Source organism: Choloepus didactylus, chromosome 3 (assembly GCF_015220235.1).
Source record: "Choloepus didactylus isolate mChoDid1 chromosome 3, mChoDid1.pri, whole genome shotgun sequence".
Lineage (NCBI taxonomy): Eukaryota > Metazoa > Chordata > Mammalia > Pilosa > Megalonychidae > Choloepus > Choloepus didactylus.
Genome location: NC_051309.1, coordinates 169,149,080 through 169,172,394, shown reverse-complemented (window position 1 = coordinate 169,172,394; position 23,315 = coordinate 169,149,080). Strand labels below are relative to the sequence as shown.

The following is a 23,315-nucleotide window of genomic DNA, read 5'->3' as shown; positions in this document are numbered from 1 at the left end:
AGTGCTTTTGCTGGAGTCATGTGTGTTTAAAAGTCATTTACACTACAAGTAGCTCTATTAGTTTTCATGCTCTAGTAACAATGGTTCTAGCAAACTCTTTCCTGAGTCTGAATAATTAACTAAGTTATCTACCATGAGGTGATATAAAATGCTCCCCACCCCCACATTCTGTAACCATTAAAATTAAACAAATTATTTATTTTGCCATTTCTATTAAACACTGATTAAAAGTCCATATAGTTGCTTCCTATAAGAAACAAGTAAGTTTTTGTTTGTTTATGTAAAACAATGCCTCTTTTATTCCAAATAAAGTAAACTTTTTGAAGATTGAGAACATATTTTATATAAATATTTATTTAACACGTAGTTTAGTTATAAAATACTTCATAAGGTTTTGAAAGATGGAATGTGTTCAGTAAATATCTGTTGAAGTAATGAATGAAGCAAGTAAGCAAATGAATGCAGAAAGGATTGTGCATTAAATTTATTCTAGCTTTAAAATACTTTTATAATTCTCTTAAGCATAAAAGTTTTATCAATGCATTGAAGTGATGCACCTATTTTTGCCTTTTTATTTCTAGTCCTTAAATACGAACACAAAAAATCCCCAAATAATAGTAAATGTTTTCCTTACCCTTGAAGATTTCTTCACAGAGTTGTCCCATCTCCTCACTCGTACAACAAATTGCATGTTCAACATGGTCAGGATCCCACTAAATGTTTGATTGATTTGGGGAGTAAGAATTTCAAAGTACTCTTCAAAATTAGGCTTTCCTTGAAGGTCTCTTCTGTTCATCAGCCTTCTAATGCCATTGCCAAATTGCAGGATCGTCATATCTTTGTCAAACATGAAATGGAATGGAAATGTCTTACAGAAAAGAGATGCGGGGATCACCAGAGAGGACTGGGGTTTGCCAGGGGACAGGGAAGTTTTGGTGCTTTTGACGTGAACAGAATATAACAAATAGGGCTGATTAACAAACTCACTGCAATCATTACTGAAGCAAGGAGCCACCAATGATACTTCTACTTCAGTTTCATACAATATGTGAGCGGCTGCCTTAATGATGCCTGGAAGAATCAGGGACGTGATTCTTTTAGGAAAGAAATAGTAAACGTTTAAGAGATCGTGATCTTTATCAAGGCATAGAATGGAGGCGTCACCAAGCCTGCCCTTCTTTTCTGCTTCTTGGCAATGGCTGCTCTGTTTCAGAAGGGTAGTGAAGCTATTTAAAAAATCTTTAAGGGTGCCTCCAACCACGCCTAGGATGTGTTCATCTTCCTCGTAACATATTTTAAAAAGCTCTTCACCAAGAGATTCTTTGATGATCTCCTTTGGAATGCCTGAAAGCATATAACACAATGTCTGCCATATCAAATATGTCATCATAGTAGAGTTGTGGCTGTTACAATTTTCAACATTGTTTTATTTGTTGATACAGTTCTCTTCATAGCATTCCAAACAAAATTAAACACTTGTATTCAAATTTGCTACATGGATTAGCTTCTAAAATTCTGCTCTCATTGAAACAAAAATCTCTTTAAAAAGAATGATCAGCTAAGTATAATATAAAATTTTTATTTCCTTTAAATTTAACTGTAAAATAAAAATTAGAATCCTAGGATCAAGTCCATTTCAGAAAAAGCTGTCCCTTCCCTCTGTTAACAGCAAAATAAGTACATCTTTATAAAGGGACACCCCTTTATAAAGGGACACTCCTCCCCGTTAGGAGGAACTCCAGCAGGGTAAGAGTTAACTACCAGAATTAATTTAAAATCACTGGTTCTATAACTCAAATGTGTCATTTTTCTCAGGACAGGATTATAAAGGTTTTTTTTTTTTTTAGTTATTATTATTCTGAGTAAACTAGATTTCATGTTGTTCAATGTTACCTGAATGGGTATTTGCTTGGAATGTCTTTTTTATTTCTACAGCTTCTTCTTCCCTAATGTCCTTTACTCTTTATCCTCTGTGTATTACATTTTCTCATCAGTAATACAGGAAAACCATAGTTTCCTCTTCATAGTATAGATGTGATGTGTGGGGATCACGCTTAGAATAGCGCCATGTTTCTAGGAAAGGCTCAATATAAGTTAGCTATCATTTAACATTTTGTACTTTTAGAAATATGTAAAAATGGACTCAAACTTTCAAAAGGAGAGCATGACAAAGTCACACATCTACCTCCCCCCTCAACTAACTATTAATGTGAAAACACTGTTATCAAATTAGATAATGTGACCCTTTTCCCTGTGATTGCTTCCAACCTTAAAAAAAGCTTTATTCCTACTTTCTGAATAGAATTTCTCATGAGGCACTCCTAGTTAAATTCAAGATCAAAGCCTGTGAATGTCTGTAAGTCAGATTCCCATCCAACCTTATCTACATGTCAATAAATCATCATAAGAAGAGGAAATGCTTTAGGTCAAACAAAAATATACACTATGAAAAAGAGTCACTGTCAATGTATACCATGCATGATACTGAATACTTCACATTGGGACTCACTAACAAATATGAATATTTTAGGAGAAAATATTAGTTCTGCAGATGTAGGATGTACATCTCAATTACATATACTTAAACAATTCCATTACCTGCTGCAATTGCATGGTCGGCAATTATTTTTTCAAAGTCTTCTCTTTCCAAAGATTTCCTGGAAATATTTCAATATCTTAAATTATAAACAGAAAATTCTAAAACTTCAAATTATACCATAAAAATGATGAAAGAAAATAATTTAAATTACCTTTTCTGTAGAGTAACATCTGGACTTTCAAGTTTATAGGAAAGGAGCAATGACATGTACAATCCAAAACAATGCTGGCAATCCCCAAATATCCATGATCTAGAGTTTCCCGTATTTTTAATGAAATATATTTATCATTTAAGCTACATTCACATAGACTAATATTAACGAAGTTTGCACTGGCAGGGTACCTGGTATGTGAAATGGTCAAGAAAGGATTGGTAATACATCAACCCAAGGTTTTTCTGATAACCCTATGAAAAAGAAAAAGCTACATATACATTTCGCTTTAAATTATCATGTTTTTCCTAAAGCAAATACCTACTATTTCTTGCTTTTAACTTTTTAACTTGCTTTTAAACTTAGGACTCTGTATATTTATTGCTCAGTCATCATTGCATTAAACTTCTGTTCTTGATATTGTATAAAAAAATTAGTAACTGCTATGGGTTGAATTGTGTCCCCCAAAAAGACATGTTCAAGAACTAACCTTTGGTCTGGTGAATGTGGCTTCATTTAGAAACAGAGTCTTTGAAGATATTATTATTAGTTAAGATGAGGTCAAACTGGATTAAGGTGAGCCCTACTCCCATAAGACTGAAGTCCTTACAAGACTAGGAGAGCTGGACATGGAGAGAGAACACCATGTAACAACTGAGGCAGAGAACGCTGTGGATTGCCAGCAAGCCACCACCCGAAGCCAGAGAGAGGCAAGGAACAGACTCTTCTCTGCAGGCTCCAGAGGGAATTTGGCCCTACAGACCTCTTGATTTTGGACTACTAGCCTGCAGAACCGTGAGATAATAAATGTATGTTGTTTTAAGCCACCCAGTTTGTGGTAGTTTGTTATGGCAGCCCTAAAGAACTAAGATAGTAACTAAAGTTTACTCTTTATTCAATTACTGCACTGTTTCTACAGCATGGAAGTTGCTAATATAATAGTATACAGTTTGATTGAGAAAAGTTTAGGTAATTTTGACTTAGCAACTTGTTAATTCATGCTTGTCTAATTGTTTTATGGTGATTTCTGATAGTGATGACTGATTACGACCAAATGTGGCAAACTGCTAAAGCATATTAAAATACATGCAAGGCTCTATTTGTGGTTCAATTTGGCATTAGACAAACAAGGTTTATAAATAGGCATACATCTGAAATTTTAAACAGATTTCAATAAAATATGGTAACCTGTAGAGAAATTTCATAAGAAAATATTTTTGAGAAGGAAAGCTACTCACTATCCCACTTTATCACATAATGATTTGTTACTTATAACTATTTTAAATACTGGGTAGAAATATTTTCTTGTCTAATTTGGTTGAGGATCACTTAATTATATTATACCCAGTGTGGATTTAGAGATCTCCAAGCCCCTTATTATGGATTTCTGTATATTAATCTATCTTTAGATTTGCTTCTTTATCTCATTTAAGTAATGGCTTTTTTTTTTTTTTTTTTCCTGGAAAAATGAGAACAAGTCTGCTCAGAGAACTTAATGTTGTCCATACCCACTACTCAAGATAGGAGGTGTAAGTAAACTTTAACTAGTACAAAGAGTACACAGAGCAACTCAAAATAAGTTCCAGACCTTTATTTTCAAAAGACACAAGCGGAGGTAAGCACAAGCACACACATACACACACACACACCAGCCATGTGTCCATACATATGGTGATGTGATCAAAAGATCCCCCATAAAGGACACTAGGCAAAAGTTCTCTGAACAACCAGCCTAAAGAGATTTCATAAAGTCTGTAAGAAAGCTCATTCATGTGAAAAATAAATGGAGCGGGTAGCCTCCAGTCCTCCTCTCATGGACAGTTTATGATTTATTATATTGCTTCTTTTGGTTTTCAAGTCACATAAGATAATAAGCAGTTCACAAAAAGAGGTTAAAGTTTGTTCAGCAGTAGGCAAATCCAGAGCAGTAGAAATGGCAGCTGACTTGCTGACAGGAAGGTGGGATATAAAAAGAAACAAATAATGAGTAGACTCAGAACTAAAAATGCACAGCAGAGAAGAGTCATGTAGTATATCAGCAGGTCGCCTTAAGGGTAAAAAGGTGTATCATCTTATTTCAACCAGTGAGAAACCATCATCAGAGCCAGCTGTTTCTTTTCAAGAAACCAGGGGAGTGGTAAAGATATTCCAAGATTTCCAAATAAAATGGATATTTTGTTTAAGGCTTGAAATTTTTTAAGGGATACACTGTTAAGAACACATCCTAAGTGGATGTCTGCATCCAGCTGTAGGAACATTTCAGAACACAAACGTTCTCAGAATAAATTTTGACTAAACTGGCTGCCAAGGACTTAAGCAGACAGACAACAGAAGCATGGGTAGAATGACTTCTGGATATCTTATCAGCTTGACTGAGAATTTTAGGTCAGAGGCATTCTGGAATGTTTTTCATATCACTCATGTAAACAAAGCTTCTGTCAGACACATAGATTCACACCCTCTCCTTCTGGACCTATCCGTGACCCCTTTCTTAACTTGGTCCTGCTGCCTGCAGTCTGGGACCAGTTAGTCAGCAAGGAGAATTAAGCACAGAAAATCCACAGAGAAGATTATCCAATCATGAGCAGATGATAGCTAAATGAACTTACAAAATATTTCTGACAATGCTACTGTTCTGCAAAACCTCAAAGTTCATTCTGCAAATGTGAAGTATTTATTCCATTGTTTGCATACAAAATAATCCATGAGATTTGGCGGAATCAAAAAATGACCAATCAAGTTATCTGACAACAGTAAATGTGCCAAGATATATTTGCATAATTAGCAATATATATCATATACTTTTAAAATCACACACGCACACACACACACACAGCTTTCTTGAGAAATTTGCAAACACTGAATAAAGAAGAAGGTAGAAACAGATCCGATATTCAGCCAGTATGCACCAGTACAACCAAGTGGAAATGAAAATACTAAAACAGCTCTGCTGCTTCCCCAGGCCCATGTGTCCCACTCCTCTTATCCCCTCTATCCCACTACTTCCTCCTGAAGTAACGCCTAATGTGCTAACATTAGGGTTGAGGTATGTGTGTATGATGGGGGAAGGAGGAGTGGTTGGCCGTGGGAGGGCAGGGTGCTGGGACCCAGTTCCAACCTTATGGCAGCATTCTTATGGTAAGGAATCTGTTCTGATTGTTTGGGATCCACGCTTTACCTGTTAGACATTTTAGAAATCACGCCATAGTATAAAACAATAGGTCTTATAGGAGCTTATAAAAAGCAGCAGTATATGGGAAAACGGTTAAAAGAATGGATACAGAAAAAGCCAAGCTTGAAATCCAGCACCGCCTTTTCCTAGGTGTAAAGATCCTAAACATTTTGCATAAGCCTGGATTTAATCATCTATGACATGTGAAAAGTAAATTCACTTACTTACAGGTTAGTAACAGCTAAAACACAATCCAGTTTCATATCATAGCAATATCAGAATGACATGTTGAAACATTCAATAAATGTTGGCTTATGTGGCAGCTGTATTAGTAAGTGCAACAGGAGGTTCAGTTTGGTTTACACAACTAAAGTGATTCAACTTACCTACTTTCTTTTATTTTATGTTTTGTCAATGTTCTCTGAAGCGCAAGGTTCAGCCTGTCAAGCTGAAAATTGAAAGAAAATTTTTAAACGCTCTCATCAAATAAGTTTATTTGAAGAGACACATTTTAAAAGTTAGTCCTGAAAGTTTCTTATGAAGAAGCAGAAACATTATTTACCTCAAAACTCGAAAGAAACAGCACACTCAGACTAATTTGAGTTTGCTCATGTATTGTGGCCCATAGGCTTTGCCTTTGATGGGTGGTCTAATTGACTACAAAACAGAGTGAAGCTCACTCAGAATCCAAACAGAAAACTGCAGTTTGGTGATGCAGGTCTGCAAAGAAGGAAATCTGTGAGCATTACCTTCTCCGTGTCAGGAAATCCACTCGGATGCCCAATACTTCAATCTCAGCATGGCTCAAGCTAAATAAATATTGTTCCTTTCACAGACACGACACCCAGATATCCAGTAACCCTCCATTCCTTAACTGCACATTCCCATCTATGTTTCACATGTCGTTTCCTAGCTCTGGTGTAGAAAACTCTGTCTATACAGAGTCTATTTCTCTCCTCTTTCCTTTATCCCTTAAATACAATCTGTCACCAACACCAGTTGATTGTTTATTTGAAACAAGCCTTGGTTTACACTAATTTGTACAGATTTCCTTTCTGTGAACTAATATGTAATCGTCTTCACCAAGCACTTATAGTTTTTAAAACTCTCTTTTATGGATTTCTGAGTATTTCAGGAGTTTTTCCACTGTTAGATACTTGTTTGTACCCTACATAATTATAGCTTAATAACTTGTTGACTATTGATCTCTTAACAGTTAATTGTCTCTAATTGCTAAGTGGTAAGTAAAGCACTGATATTCAGTGCTGCCAATTTTTTTTTTTTTTTTTTGCATTCCATAAAAAAATCATACATCTCTATGTGCATTTACAGAACCACTGAGTCTTTCTGTAGTATACGCAGAGAAAAGTAAAGAGTTTTTTGGCAATTTTCCAACTTGGAGAAATTCTTTTTTCCTTAAGAACTATTTATAGCACCACTGTTTCCACTGTCAAGTGAATCAATGGATTTAAGCAAAATACAGCAAGATTCTGTTTTAACAAAATGAGTCACAAAAAAGACTTTTAGTTTTAAAAGTATACACATACACACACACACACACACTTACACACCTTATAAACATTTATCAGTGAGGTGGTAGAGGCAGTGAGGAGGTGTTACTCTGTGTTTTACACTGGAGGCAACCTAACAGAGTAACACCTCCTCACCCACTGGTTGCCTCCAGTGTAAAACAATTTGAATTATATTTGTTTATATATGAATTGCTGCTCTGACCAGGAGTTTTTCTTAGGAGCTATAAGGAAAGAAACCCATACAATTCTGCCACTTCAGAAGGCACCTAACATGTTTCCTTTCCCTTTTCCTGGTGCTACTGGAGACTCCATTTTCCTCCTTTTAACCTTTCGGATTAAAATATCAGGTAAACTGTTTTACCCTTTTCACTCAAGATCCTTTCTGGATTTTCATTTCCTTCCCACTGCCACCAAGAGCTTCTTTTCCTAATCCTTTCCTCCTAACAGCAATATCGCTGTGAATAGAATAGTTCCTCCTCCAACTGCTGAGATTGGTGGAGATGTATTCCTTGCTTTCCATTTTGAATCAGAACTTGTTTTCATAAAGAACAAGTGATGAAGTCCCTAGGGAGGCACTGGTAACACACTTGAGCAATATTATGGGTTAATGGACTTCTGTAGAAATAAATCTACCTTCACCTTATACCATCATTCCTCTGGAATACTGCTGCAAGTTCAAAATAAAATACAACCCACAAGGAACAAACTCCACAAAATTTCCATATCATTTATTGGTAGAGCCTTCCAGGATATAGAATTTCCTACCTTGGTGCTGTAGCTCCTGCGATAAATCCTCCAAAGTCATGGGCAGGATTCTGCTCTCACTGACTCCTCAGTGACTCGTGAAATAAAATTAATCACTTCAGGACTGCTCTAGAGGAGTCAGGATACTTTATATCCCAACATTTCTAGGTATTTATTTTTAGATTAGTGTTTTAGGATTAAATCCAATATTTCCCTCAAAATTAATGTCCTACAATTCAATACATATAAATATTGTGTAGTAGTTTTTTTTAATTACCCAGCACCCAAATTCCTCCTCATTTGGGAAAGCCTCGATCTTGAGTTTTGGAGGAATGAGATACCAGCTCCTGCCAATTTGCCTGTGGCAGTCTCTGGTTCCTGCTCATTTTCTGAGTCTGGTTCTCTAGCCTTTCCATTGACTCTGCGAGCTTTCTGATACCTCACATAGCAATTGATTGTTTTTACTATTGTTGTTTAGTAAGCCAGTGGTGGGATCTACTGACTGCAACTGAGAGTGCTGATAACATGACAAAAAAAAAAAAAAAAAAAAAAATAGTCAACCTCTTACTGTCACATCCACAATCCTTGGATGGTGTAGTATTGTGGATCATGGAATTTCAGATTCAAGAATGGACACTTGTGCCCTAGAATAAATAGTAAATATGGTGTTGTTCTCAAGTCCATTTCCCTTTACTTAACAATTATCTTGTGGCTTGAAGTGTAGATATGTATTCTTTGTTAAAACATGCATTTTCTTCTCACAAATACACCATATACTAATACTTCAGGAATAACTGCTATTATGCAATATTGCTGGGAGTATTATGAATTTTGAAGGGCAGAATTTCATTGGTATAGCTTATGGGTACATTGTAATTTCAGTTAACTTACAATTTTTCCACAGTTTTTAATGTTGTTCTAGACCAATACTATTAGAATTTCTAAGGATAACTATAAGGATAAACCATTTTTTTGAGTTTTCCCCCCTTCTTTATTCCAATATTCTAGAATGTATCTAGAGTTCTCACAATTTTCTTCAGATCGTCTTAGCCTAACTAGGTCTTTGATTTAGGGTAATATCATTTATGTAAGAATATCCAGTTTGACTCATTCAATTCAGTTAGTGGGTTCTGATTTTCCTTAAACTGTGGCTAATACTTTACTGCAAGCTTCTTAAAGAGCTTATAAGATTATTGGAGAGTAATATCCATAAAAATAAGAAAATAATCTGGTAGAAAGAACAATGTATTATGAATCAGATTTTTTCCATCTCTCCAGTTATCTGTTCTGCTTTAAGCAAGTGATCTAACTTTGTGTGCCTCAATTTCTCCAAATAAAAATTTAAAAAAATTGCATTAGTTGATCAATAAGATCACTTTAAACTCTATTATTTTACTACTCTAGAATGACATCTTCCACTCTAACTTTGATAACAATAAATTTCAATACTTCCTCTCCCCAATATAAAACATAATTCAAGAGTTAAAACTGATTATCTCAATCAAGAACTATGATGTTGTCAAAGGTTATTATCAGTCTTTTCCTTGAGATTATTGATAGCACTGAAATTAAAAATAGACTAAGTATTAAACCTATCATTTAGATAAGAATCAGTTTTATCAAAGAAAAGTAGATCTTTGGGCACTTGGTAGTGTAATCTGGATTGATTGCTGCAGAGTCCAGATGTGCCCAACACTGGGGCATTAGCTGTCACAAGGCAAATGACCTCAGTTTGAGAGTAGTTCTAGTCACTAATACCAAACATATTCCTTCCACCACCTAGCCTTGTCCTGACTGCTACATGACACTGCAGTGGAATCTTCATAACTATTCATATGAGCTCATGAATAAGCAGTGCAGTTTATTCTAAATAAAGGAAAAGTAAAAATATAATTTATATTTGTAATTTGGGAATGTTTTTAAGAGATTTCAACATGTGTATGATTTCTATTGTAGGAGTTCAAAATTTATGAAACAAAATAAATAATGAAGCCAACATAGTAAAGACAGGGCTCAGAGAAAGCACAAGAAGCTATCCAGCTTCCCATCATCACCATCTGTTCATCTCTGTGTGTCTCACTCTTTCCTTAGAAATGAGACTATCAATCATTTCCCAGACTGTGATGCAAACGAACTCCCTGGGAGAGTCTGCAGCCTTCATTCCAGCCAAAGTTGGCTGTCTAGCAAGGGAAGAAGGGTGAGAATAATTAAATATTGTGCTATGCACAAATCAGAGGACAGGTGTTGAGTCAATTAAAAATTACCAATGTATTATTAGAGCCATAATCTGATTATATAAATCCAACCTAATAGGTCCAGTGAGTTTATGTAAAATTGTGAACACCAGTAGAGGGAGGAAGACATTGTGAAGACGTTCATCTGTTCTTCTCTTTAGCCCTGCAGAGGTAGAGGAACTCTCTATGCGTCCCTTCTATTCCTACAGACACCTGACCTGTTCAGGTACATGTCAGGTTCCCAAAGTTCTTGCAGTAGTGGATTGACAGTACATGCTCTAGACTTCAACATGGCTTTGTGCTACACAGCTCCCAGTGTAACAAGAAGTGTCAGAGCTAACAGCATGTGGATGCTGATGACCACGGACCCATGGGAGCAGGTCAAACCTAACATGAGCAGAGACTAGAGACTCAGAGCCAGCAATTCACACCTCTGAAAACTGGCAGGGCACATATGATGCTCTCTAGAATTAGAAGAGGAAAACCAGGCAAAAAATAAGTTCTTTTTCAATGAGTTTAATTTTAAAATAATAATAGCTAGCAATTACTAAGTACTTATTATTTAGGGGTGTTCCATGGATTACTCAAGCATTAAAACTCTAGAAGGTGGGTGTTATTATTTCCATTTTATACATAAGGAATCGAGGTTAAGAGGGGTTAAGTAGTTGATCAAAGTCATATAGCTTGTCAGAGTGAAGGATCCTCTAGAAAAGTATTCAAGATCTTTTAACATTTTAAGATTAAATGTGATTTAGGAACATGGGTGATTTAAAGGAATGTTTTTATGTATTTCCAGGAAATAGTCAACATTTACTATAACCTTTGGAGTGAAGCAAGTGTTTGAGAAAGCAAGTGTTTACATTAATATATTTCAAAATATTGGTAAAATCTTAAAAGGTGAACTCACCTCTGGGAAAATCAGTTTGCAGATACTCTCTGCCAAATTGTGAAGATAGACTCGGCTCCTACTCGTTTTTCTTTGGGGAAGATTTCCTCGTACATTCTTTTCAGGAACATCTTGACAGATGGGCAGAGTTGCTTTGCTACTCTCTGCACTTCTTGCTACCTCCTCTGCTGGCTCATTAGGACCCTGGCCTGGTGTCAGTAAGGAGAATGGACACTCCCCTGTGATCTTGAGGTCCTTCAGTTTCGTGCAGAACATGGTGTTGGTGATATCTCGTCCTGTGCAAATCTCCTGATGAGCTACTGTTCTTCAGTGGGACTGACAGAAGTGACTATCAGATCAGGGACACTGGTGACTGGGGTGTCTATGGGCAACAGAAGGTCAGAACAGAAAGATGAATGACTTTATACACTCCAGAAAACTGAAAAAGATAGGTGTATAAGCAAAGACCACATGCTTTTACATCATTTTCACATACAGGAAATTCTGGTGGAAATATAAATTATAAAATGAATGCAACATTTTGGTAAATATTCTTAATATGTGTGCATTTCAGTGAAATGCTGGTTTTAAAATTTAACATTACTCAAATAGAATGCCATTTTTCAAAAATGTCCTTAGACCAAACTACTGATTTCCATGTTTATCACCCATTTGGTCTAGTTTTTGATTCCACAAGAGTGGAATACGACAGTTTTATGAAGCCAAGTCTCAATCTATGTTTTCTTAGTGCTGGTATTACCATTCTCCTTTGCTTTCCTTTCTGAAAATTCAGAATAATATAAACCAATGTCTCCTGAAAGTATCTTAAGGAAAAAATATATAACAATTTATATTTAAACACTGACTTTCAGATGAAACATTATTTCAATTAGATTTATTACAGAAAAAAAGAACTGTCTCTGAAGCTAGACAATTTTTTTTTAATGTTACCATCAAAATGAAAAAAAAAAAACAACTTTATTCAAAGAACTTCAAATTTCAAAGAACATGTCCTTGAATTTCTATGGTTTCTGGATCCCAATCTAGGCAACCCAGGGATAAACCAAGAAAGCCTCTCTTGGCAGAAGACCACTGAAATCATGCAGATTGACAAACAGGCATATTTTCCCTTGTAATTTTGTTTTTGTTGATGTTGTGGTTGTGAATCCTTGCACAATTCAAAACTCATTTATCATTGGTTATTTGTCACTGGAATTCTACTATTCTCATAGTAGAATTCTCATAATTCTGCAGGAGAATTATGCCATGAGAAGTCACTAAACAAACAATTGACAAATTTATTCTGTCTTCTCAAAAAGATCCAGTAATGTTTTATACCTGTGGAACCTTTTCTTATCACTTACCAAGGCCTGTTTGAGGGTTGTGAATTCAAGTTATGAACAATAATAATGATCTTCATTAGTTAATAGCTATTTCCACTCGTGGAGAATCAGTAAACACAAGAAAGAGTTTCTTTGGAGACTAAAATTCCACAAATATGTCTTCCCCACTCTTGACCGTATTTCACTAATACTCTATTACTGTTAATGGATTTCTATCCTGATTTCTGGTTTAGATCAGTGGTCAGCAACTTTTATCTGTGACAGAGCCAGCGAATAGATATTTTCAGCTTTGCAGGTTATAAGGTCTCTATTGCAACTACTCAAATCTGCCATCGTAGCATGAAAGCTGTCACACACGAGATTTAAACAAATGGACATGGATGTTTTCCAATAAACCTTGCTTACAGAAACAGGCCATGGGCCAGATTCGGTTTACCTGCCATAGTCTGCTGACACCTGGCTGTAAAAGGCAGAACAAGTTAAGCAAATCGTTTTAATCCATATGTAAATTTTTCTTCTCCTCCTGTATTGCACAGTAATATAATATCCAAAAAAAATGTGCCTAACACTGTTCCTGTGCCAAAACAGCAACAGGAAACAATTTGCAAATGCTTAGTTAAAGAGCATTAAAGTGTTTAGTCTCATTAACTCACATATGTATAAACAGACCTAATTAGCATTAGTCATCTGTTAAAGTGATGAAATTACACTTAAGCTATGAAACTACTGATATCTTAGAAACCCATGTTTTTCTTGTGTTTGCCTGCCAGGGATACAAAATAAGCTTTTCAACTAAACAACTGATGATTTTTATGTGTAATATTACCTGTAACTTAAAAAAGAATTCAGACAGTTGCTGAATTCAGTACATAGCGGGTTCTAGAAATGACAGTAACATGGTGAGGAAAAAACAAATACATTAAAATTACAAATTTAGTGACAAGGCCTTGGCAAGCAGTAGGACACATGCTCTCAGGCACTTAAAAAGGTAACTGTCATCCCCAAAAGTTAATGATTAAAAAGCTTCCAAATCCACTAAATGCTCTCCCTTGTACTAGTGAGTGATTAACTCTACTGTGGTGAGAATAACAACCCAGCTACTGGCCTCTTATTAGTAAGGAGGATGCATTGCTGTTCAGGTAAGGGGACTTGCCGTCATTTAAATTCCAGAATTTAATTAAGTATGAAAATCTTGTTTTTTACATGATCCAAAGGAAACAGCTCACAGGTACTCTCTGACATAAAAAGACTGTTTTATGACAGCAGGTCTTAAAAAGCAGATTTCAAATTGGAAATGGAGAAAAAGCTGAAAACTACTGAGTGTACAATGTAAAAACAAGTAGCTATAACCAATGTCCAATATCAGATCTAGGACCTAGACGTACCAATACCTGTGATGAAAAAGATGCAAGGGTTTTAAGATCAAATTCCCAAGTCCAGATTTTTAAAAATAGCTAAAGAAGGAGAGAACCAAAAAAAAAAAAAAAAAGTCTTGGTAAGGATATCAAGTTTGCATGCCCCAGTACAGCCATTGAATCAGATTTCATGATCAAAATAAATTACCCAAATTACTTAACCTAATAGGTCACTTCCAAAGTATAATGGCCATTTTGATAACCTAATTAACGAGAACAGCTTAATATTAAGGTAGACTGAAAATCTAGAAAGTTTTCAATCCTCAAAAATTGACAAAAATATTTCATAAATCAGCCTCTTAAAGTGTGTTCTTTTTACTTTGCAGTAGGAAACATTTATAGAACTTTTTTCTATGACATTTCAGAAAAGCAGGACAAAGTAGTGGAAAAAAATAATGAGCCTGTTCAAGTCCCTTCAGTACTAAAGAATGTTGACTATCACAATTACTACTCAGCAGTACTGTGACGTTGGACAAGTTTCTTAACTTCACTGAGCTTGTTACCACACCCATAAAATGATGATGAAACAGAGCTGTATAAAGAATTAGAGAAAATATATGCAAAGTGCCTGGCTTTGCCTGGCACTCTTAGCTCCATATTTTTTTTTAAAGGCCAGTGTTTTATTCAAATCTTAAGTAACTTACGTTACAAAGCATATGGTGGCCCTTCTATGAGATCTCTAAGCAAAATCTTACAACAAGGACAAAATTAACACAATTTAATTGCTTTAGAGCAGCCTTCACAATGTGAGTTTTGGGTGCATAAAACCAAACATAAATTCTCGTTGTATTCTACCAGAGAATTATGCTACCAGAAGTCACGAAACAAACAATTGACAAATTTATTCCATCTTCTCAGAAAGATCCAGTAATGTTTTATACCTGTGGAAACTTTTCTTATCACTCATCAAGGCCTGTTTGAGGGAATTCTGATATAAATCAGGCACCTGGTACCTTACAAATACAGAAAACAATCTCCACTCTAAGAAAATTAATGCACAGCAAGAATATATCTAAATCAATTATCAGGGCTCTTGTTATTAAATTACAAAATAATTGAGTTTACAACACAGCCCAGAGCAGAAGGATTCCATTTTGGTTTTATCTGATGTAATTCCATTAGCTAATAAATTGCATGTCAAATTCCTTTCATAAAATATTAGGATAGAATTGGGGAACAAGGCTGGGTTTTTTTTTTTTTTTTTTTTTTTAATCATCATTTTATTGAGATATAAAGGCTGGGTTTTAAACCTCTTTTCCCATTCATAAAACCAAACCTATTATGTAAATCAAGCAAGTCTTATGCCATTGGAACACATCCTATTTTTTATACCTCCATATTATTCCCAACAAAGAAATTTCAAAACCAAGAAAATCTTGTAACAACTAACAGTACATCAAAATTTTGTGGTATCTTTTTTATTTTCCTAGAATGTTAAAAATGATTAGTGTTTGTTACACAAAGAATATTGTTTCCAGTAACTGCTTCTCAATGTTGATTCAATATTAACTCCTTTTACCTTCTCACTTCCCCAATGTTTACTTATTTTGTAGAAAGTTTTAGATGATGGGCAGAGATAGGTGAGACATTAGTCTGGCATACTTATTTATGACATTTCTGAAACCAAGTTCAGCCACACAGAGTCCTATCAGACTAAGAGACAGGTGACTGAGGGGTTCCTGACAAAAGTGAAGTGGAGTCTGGGATTGACTGTCACACCTGGGAGCCACTGGAGCCAAGGTCACCCCATACTTGAAAAGAAGGAAGGGGCATCCTTATAAGCACAAATTCCCCCTGTGCAAGAAGAAATGAAATTGTCTGGGCTCCAATCTGTCACACTGGAAAAGAAGACCCTAGAATAAGACACAATAGTGAAGCTCACAGTTCTTCTAGTCCAGCCCTTGGAACTCTTCCCAAGCTTCTTGCCAAAAACCACCGTAAACTAAAAGAGCCATGAAAATGTATAAAAGCATATGCAATTTGCTCTATGGCTACTTGTTGAATTGTGCTTTGAAAGTTAGCACCTTTCTGTGTATACCCTATATTGAATAAGAAAAGAACTGAAACTGTGGAACTGTAACCCGTAACAATTTTTAAATTTACTTATATAACTGCTTGTTGAGCTGTATATCTAAAGTTAACACCTTTCTGTATTTATGTTGCATTTTACAATAATGGAAATAGCTGAAGTTACCCATGACATTCTTTGAAATTTGTTCCCTAACTACTTGGTGAATCATATTTTGAAAGTTATCACTGTTATGTATATATGTTGGAGTTCACAATAAAAAATGCACTAAAAAATTAAAAAAAAATCAACAGAATGAATGGCGCAGGTGCAGGCAGTGGAGCAGATGTCTACACTGTGGCAGAACATTAGACACGCTGCCCCTCTGCAGAAGATGTTGGCAAACTACAGCCCAGGGACCAAAACCAGCCTAGCTGCCTGTTTTTGTACAGCCCATGAGTTAAGAATGGTCTTTACTTTACTAACTGGTTGAATAAAAATCAAAAGAAGAAACTTCCATGCCACATGAGTATTATATGAAATTCAAATGTCAGTGTCCATAAATAAAGTTTTGTTGGAAAACAACCACACTCATTCATTTACATATTGTCTATGGATGTTTTTCTCCATGATGGCAGTGTTGAATAGTTGCAACACAGACTGCATGGCCAGAAAAGCAGTTTGCAAACTCCTGCTTTAAGGGCTTGCCAAGCACATAACATAACATAGATTATCTCTTTTAATTTTTGCAACAATCCTATGGGAAAGGCTGTGCATGTGTACACATGTGTGTGTATATGTGTATTAGTATCTTTTACACCAAAAAATCTGAAACATAGATTAAGGAACTTGTCCTTGGTCATAGCTAGTGAGAGAGCAGAACCTGGAAACAAACCCAAGCTTGTCTGTCTAATCATGCTCTGGAGAGGCCTTCAGAACAAGAGGTTTTATATATACCATGGTGGTTATTTCTCAAGTTCCTCCACCAATAAATGTAATCTGGGAAAACAATGATTAAATTTTATCTGCTTTAAAAGAGAAGACAGAAGAAAATGGAAGGTCAGACTGCTGGGCATGTCAATTGCGGGAATGAAGCCAAAACACTCAAAACATGCAGATGGGAGAGACACTTTCAGAGCGCCAGTAAATTCAAAGGAGAAACCCTTTGTGGAAGTTTGTTCTGAACTTTTCTGATTTTAGGAATTAAAGAATTGGAAGACAACTAGAAAGACTGCAGATGTCTCTGACATTGAAAAGATCTTTACAATAAAGCAGAGGAAGAAATTATGGGAAAATATGTTTCAGAGAAAAAAAGTCTTTTAAAACCCTGGGGAAATGACTAATGAAAATGAAGGAAAACAGCTAGATTAGATTATTGTTGACACAGGAAGAGAGATGTATTTTGAATGAGACCTCCCTCTTCTACAATTCACTCATTCCACCTAATCCCAAAAACCCAGGAGATGAGTTTCTCGGCAGGCTGACCAGGGACTCAGGCCACTGATGGGTTAGAGGCTCCCACGAAGTCAGAGACCCTCTCACATTCTCCTGTTAGCAGCACAACCCTTTCTGATGAAACAGAAAATTGCCTTTCATCACTGACACTAGGATACAGATCTTCCATGTTAATGCTGGAACCAAGCCAGCAAAAAATAACAATAAAAATAAAATAAAAGCAGCAAATTCAAACACAAATTCAAAATATTCTGAATGTTTACATAATTAGTTTAGAAGAAATTATTACCATAAATTACATTCTGGCTTCTGAAATACAGTTGGATATCTACAAAGTACACGTTAAGAAAAACTGAATCCTTTCCCCTTAAATTCAGAACCAAAACCTATATATGATCTTAATTCCTCCCCTCCTCTAACTGATTCAACACATGCGAAGTTAAAAGAAACCTTCTGGTACACAAGAAACCCTAACCAATTTTTCTTCTTCTCTCCAGTACCTCCCACATAAAAGTCAACAAGCATTTACACAATAGAATTTTAGAACTGGAGGAGATGTTAAAGATTATTTTTTTCCAATTCCTCTAACCTGCAGATAACAAAACAGAAGTCCGCTATTTAGTTACTTGGCCCAAATCCTAGACCTATTAAGGTGCACAACTGAGACAGGATCTCATGCTATTTGTCCACGTTCCCAGAGCTCACAGCTATAGACCTCCATCAACAACTCAACTGAAATGCAGAGAGGCTGTCCTTTTGTGGACCTCCAAAGGCTGCTGGGACTGCTGTGAAAAATTTAACACTTAGTGTACTTCTAATTCAAGTTCCACACTTAGCACTCTTGAAGTGTACCAAAATGCTTCATTTTAGTCCAACCATAGGCTTAATGTTTCATCTACATTTCACATTGATATTAATACACACTACAGAACTGTTTTGGCTGTCTATAGTTTCAAAACTATTTCTCCAGACTCCTCTTCATGATTTTCTCATTGCCTGTTGTACTTTCTCAAAAACTCTTTAATCCCTTTTAAAGTCTCTAAACACATTTTCTAAATAACCCTACTTTTTCTGTTGTCTTTGCCATTAAACAAAGAGTTAGTTGTTTCCAGCCTTAAACTAAAACCAGCAAATACAGATCATGGTTTGTCAACATTGAACCACTAGTAAGTTATTTTCTGTTGTAATTAAAAGAACTTCCGGTTCAAGTCCTTTGGTATAAATATGAAGGGCTAAATATGACCTAACTCCCTATTATCAAATTCACTCACCTTTGGGTGTGCAGACATACATACACTAACACATACATGATGCACAGCCTAAGAAGAAAATGTTTAGAAAATTTACTATATATTTTTTCCTTTTCTATTTTATTATTTTTATTAGCCACAGTTTTTCTACTTTTTTGGAAGAGTGAAATCTCACTATCCATTGAAGTTTATAAAGATCACTCAGGTTTGAGCTCCCAGAATAAGCAACCAATGCTCACATAATCCCCTGTCCTCCTCCACCTCAGTGTGACACTAGTTCAGTGAAACAACATACCTGCCGCCTATAGTCCACTGCTTTATTGGAAGCTCTTAGCACAAGATCATGTATCATTGTATGTTCAAGAAATATTAACAAATGTTAATAAAATGTCTTAATATTAGGTTATTGGCTATAACCAATATACTGGTTATACACAATGTACACAGGCATAAAACTATAAAGTAAAGCAAAATGAAGATAATCAAGGCCTAAAGAATGTCTTGCTTTTGGGAAAGAAATTTTAAAATTAGTCATTAATAGGTTCATCTGTAATTCAGTCAAATACTTATTGAGCTTCTGAAAAGGATAACCACATCCTTTCCTTTAATTTTCTTAAAAGTCTACATGGTTGATATACATATATATATGTATAGAGAGAGAGAGAGAGAGAGAGAGAGAGAGAAAGAGAGAGAGATGGAGAGAGAAAATTTTCTTACATGGCTATGATAAGCAGTAAAGAAAAGACAGAGATAGAGGGTTAACAAAGTTTATAAAAAATATTATTTTCAGGCAGTGGCAGCAAAAGGGTGATTAGGGATGGCTTCTTGGAATGTATGGAATTTGAGCTTAGTTCTGAAAATGACTAGTTTGGACATTAAGGCACTAGCAAAAGGGTTCAGAGAGAGAGTACTCTAAGTGAATGTAACGAATGGGGGAAGTTGTAGGGATGGGCAGGAAAGTATGGGTGCTACAGATATTTAAAGTTAAAGTCGGCATGATATGGCAACTGACTAGCCCTGGGGGGCACCACGACTCTGAGGTTTTGCCTGGAAGGATAATGGTGCCAATAATAGAAAGAGGTAACAGAAGTGGAGTAGGAGGCTTGAGAGAAAGTATGTTAAATTTTGTTTTGTATGCATGGATCTCTAACTGTCAGCAGGGCACCCAGGTAGAGAAGTATTTGAAATTTAGTCTTTAATTAATGAGCATATAACACACTAGAGATAGGAATTTGTGGTCGTCCACAAAGAGGAAGCCGTTAAAGTCAGGAGCTTAATTTAAAACATTCAATGTCTAAGGGTGGTGTGTAGCAAGATAATATGGCCATATTTAGTAACCTGGGGAATAATCATATTTATGATTTGGAGAAGGGTTATGACTAAGAGAAGCAGCAATCTGAAAAATATGATGAGAATGGACACAGAAGAGGATACATGTTCAAAAAGATGTGTGTTATGAGTCTGAAGAAAAATACCCTTTGATTTTTAAATTAGATATTTATGACTTTCAAGGGAGCGATTTCAATAAGAATTGTAAAGTAAAAAGAAAAGGAAATAGAGAGCTATGGTGAGGAAATACATAGTGTAACTGAGAATATATTATGTCAAAGCCAAATAAAGGCTGAAAGAAGCCTTTTGAGGATGGAGAAAATATATTTTCTTTATTTTATGTTGATTGGTAACTATTCTGGAAATAAGACTACTTAATACACAGTGTACAAAATGAGCACAAAGTCAAATTGAGGGGTTGTTCACTTCCGGTTAGGTTGCATAAAATCACAAGACACTGCCACGCCAAGCCTAATTATGAGAACAAGTTAGATAGCTACCAAATCATAGTTTCTAAAGATCCATCAGAGGAAATCAATGAAAACCTACAGTTAAAATCACATTTAATGATGAAATATTATTTTCCCACTATGATAAGGAACAGGATAAGGATGACTGATTTCACCACTTTTAATCAACATCATACTGAAGTTAGGTCCCAGCCATTGCAATAAGTTAAGTAAAAGAAACAAAAGGCAGAAAGATCAGAAAGAAAGAAGTGAAACTCTCCCATTTGCATAAGACATAATTGTTCTTGTGAAATCTTAAGAGGTCTACAAAGTGATAACTTGAACTAACAAGTAAATTTAGCAAGATTGCACATTACAAGGTGAATATGCAAAAATCCATTATAATTTGAATACTAACAGAAACAATAGGGAAATGATATTTTCTAAATCAATCGATACTAATGTCAACAAATAAAAAATATTTAGAAATAAATCTAACTGAAGACCATCAAGACTGCTACACTAAGATGTTCAAAGAGTGGTGAGATAAATTAAGGAAGCCTAAATAAATGGAGACATATACCACGCTCACAGATTGGAACTCAATATTGTTAAAATAGAAATTCTCCCTACATTGGTCTATAGATTCAATACAATCCCAATCAAAATCCTAGCAATCCTTTTAGTAGAATTTGACAAAATGATGCAAAGATTTATGTAGAAAATATAGACTAGCCAAATCAATTTTAAAGAAGATGAACAATGTTGAAGGACTTAAACATTTGCTTTTAAAACTTATTACAAAGCTACTAGTAATCAAGGGAGTTTGGTATAAGTGAAAGGACAGGCATGAAGATCAATGGAAATAAAGTAAAAAACAGACCCACATTAATATGTTCAATTGATTTTCAACACAGCTGCCGAGGTAATTCAATGGGGAATGACTTCTTTTCAACAAGTGATGTTGGAACAACAGGGTATCCATTTGGGAAAAACATGAACTTTGATCCATACAATTTTACCACACACAAAAATTCATTTTACATGAATCACAGACCTAAATATAAAGAAAAAACAAAAAGAAAATATAAACTTCTACAAGAAAACATAGGAGTACAAAAGAGGCAAAGATTCTTAGGAAAATCAAAGCATGAAACAGATAAAGAAAGGAAAGTGCAAATTGGACTTTCTCAAATTAAAAAACCAAACGTTTGCTCTTTGAAAGACACCATCAAGTAAAGAAAGCAGGTCATAAGTTAGGAGCAAATAATCCAAAGTATGTGAGATAAGTAGCTTTTCAATAAAAAATAATTCATTAAAAATATGAGCCAAAGATCTGAGCAGGTACTTCACTAAGGAAGATATACAAATGACCAATAATTTTTCCATATGCTCAACATTATGAGTCATTAGGCAAAAACCCACTAGAACAACTAAAATTAAAATGTTTGAAAATGCCAAGTGTTAATGAAGAAATGGAATAAATAAAACTCTCAGAATTCTGCTGGTGGGAAAGTAAAATGTTATAACTACTTTGGAAGATAGTTTGACAGTTTCTTAAAATGTTAAATATGCCCTACCATATGACTCAGCTATTCCATTTCTAGATATTCACTCAAGAAAAATGTAAACACATAATCAATTAAAGACCTGTAGGCAAATGTTCACAGCAGGTTTATTTGTAATAATAGTGAAAAACTGGGAATAACTTAAATATTGATAATTATGTGAACCGTAAACATAATTTTATATATTCATACATACAAAGGAATATTACTCACCTAATAAACATAACAAAATAGATAAATTTGAAAATTATTATACTGATTGAATTGAAACCAGACATTAAAAACTGTATATGATAACATCATTTTTATATAAAATCTAGAAACTACAAACAAATCTATAAGGAAGGAAGTGGATTGGTGGCTGCCTGAGGACAGGGATGGAGGGAAGACTGGATTGTAAAGGAATAGGAAAATTTTGGAAGGTGATGTACATGTTTGTTATCATGATTGTGGCAATGGCTTCATCTGATGTCAAACTTCATCTGATGGTAGGTAGCTACACTCATTCCTGATGAAGTGGTGGAATGGGACAAAATATCCCATAGATGGGAGACTGAAGAAGCTATTTGCATTTATCAAACATTTAACTGCTGCATATGGCTGGCATGACAGAGTAGAATCCTAAGGAGCTCCACCTACCCACCAACTTTTTCCCACTTGTCTTCATAAAGTGGGGGTAGATTGCCAAATGCTGGAGCATGGCAGAAGAATTGAAAGAGATCTTCTCTGTGGTGTGCTGTGCTTTCTCTAAGAGCAAGACAATGACTTGCTGAAGGCTGTGACCAGAGCAGAAGAGTTGAGAGAAAACTCTCTAGGGACTCCAGAACTTCCGCCAATAAAACTCAATGACTACCAAGAGGTGTGAGTAGGGCCCCAGGACAAAGAGAGATTTTTCAATGCACAGAATGCTTGGAGAGCAAAGAGAACCCTCCAGATGCTGACTGCTGAGATAAACAGGATACCAAGATTTCAGGTGTGTCAAATCCCAACTCCTACCAAAAAGAAAGCCTTAATCCTATATTTGAAGCTGGTGGTGAAGTGAATCTAAGGCTGCAACAAAGCTCAGATCCAGATCAACTACAGCTTGGATTGACTCAGTCTTCCACACTTATATATAAATATGATATATATATATAAAATCTTACGTATTTGTTTTTTATATATAGTCACACAAAGAAAA

The 23,315-nt window shown here is 35.4% G+C and overlaps 1 protein-coding gene across 2 annotated transcripts in view; it reads right to left on the bottom strand.

The window, feature by feature from the left end:
- Nucleotides 1-23,315, bottom strand: part of GUCY1A1 (guanylate cyclase 1 soluble subunit alpha 1) — a 50,856-nt gene that overhangs the window by 16,394 nt on the left and 11,147 nt on the right. For both annotated transcript variants that reach the window (XM_037830877.1, XM_037830879.1), the window contains exons 3-6: nucleotides 11,340-11,700; nucleotides 6,309-6,370; nucleotides 2,599-2,657; nucleotides 635-1,344 (exon numbers count right to left, since the gene is read on the bottom strand). In XM_037830877.1, the coding sequence (XP_037686805.1) occupies nucleotides 635-1,344; nucleotides 2,599-2,657; nucleotides 6,309-6,370; nucleotides 11,340-11,594 (1,086 nt within the window). In that variant the 5' untranslated portion in view covers nucleotides 11,595-11,700. The remainder of the gene's footprint in view (nucleotides 1-634; nucleotides 1,345-2,598; nucleotides 2,658-6,308; nucleotides 6,371-11,339; nucleotides 11,701-23,315) is intronic.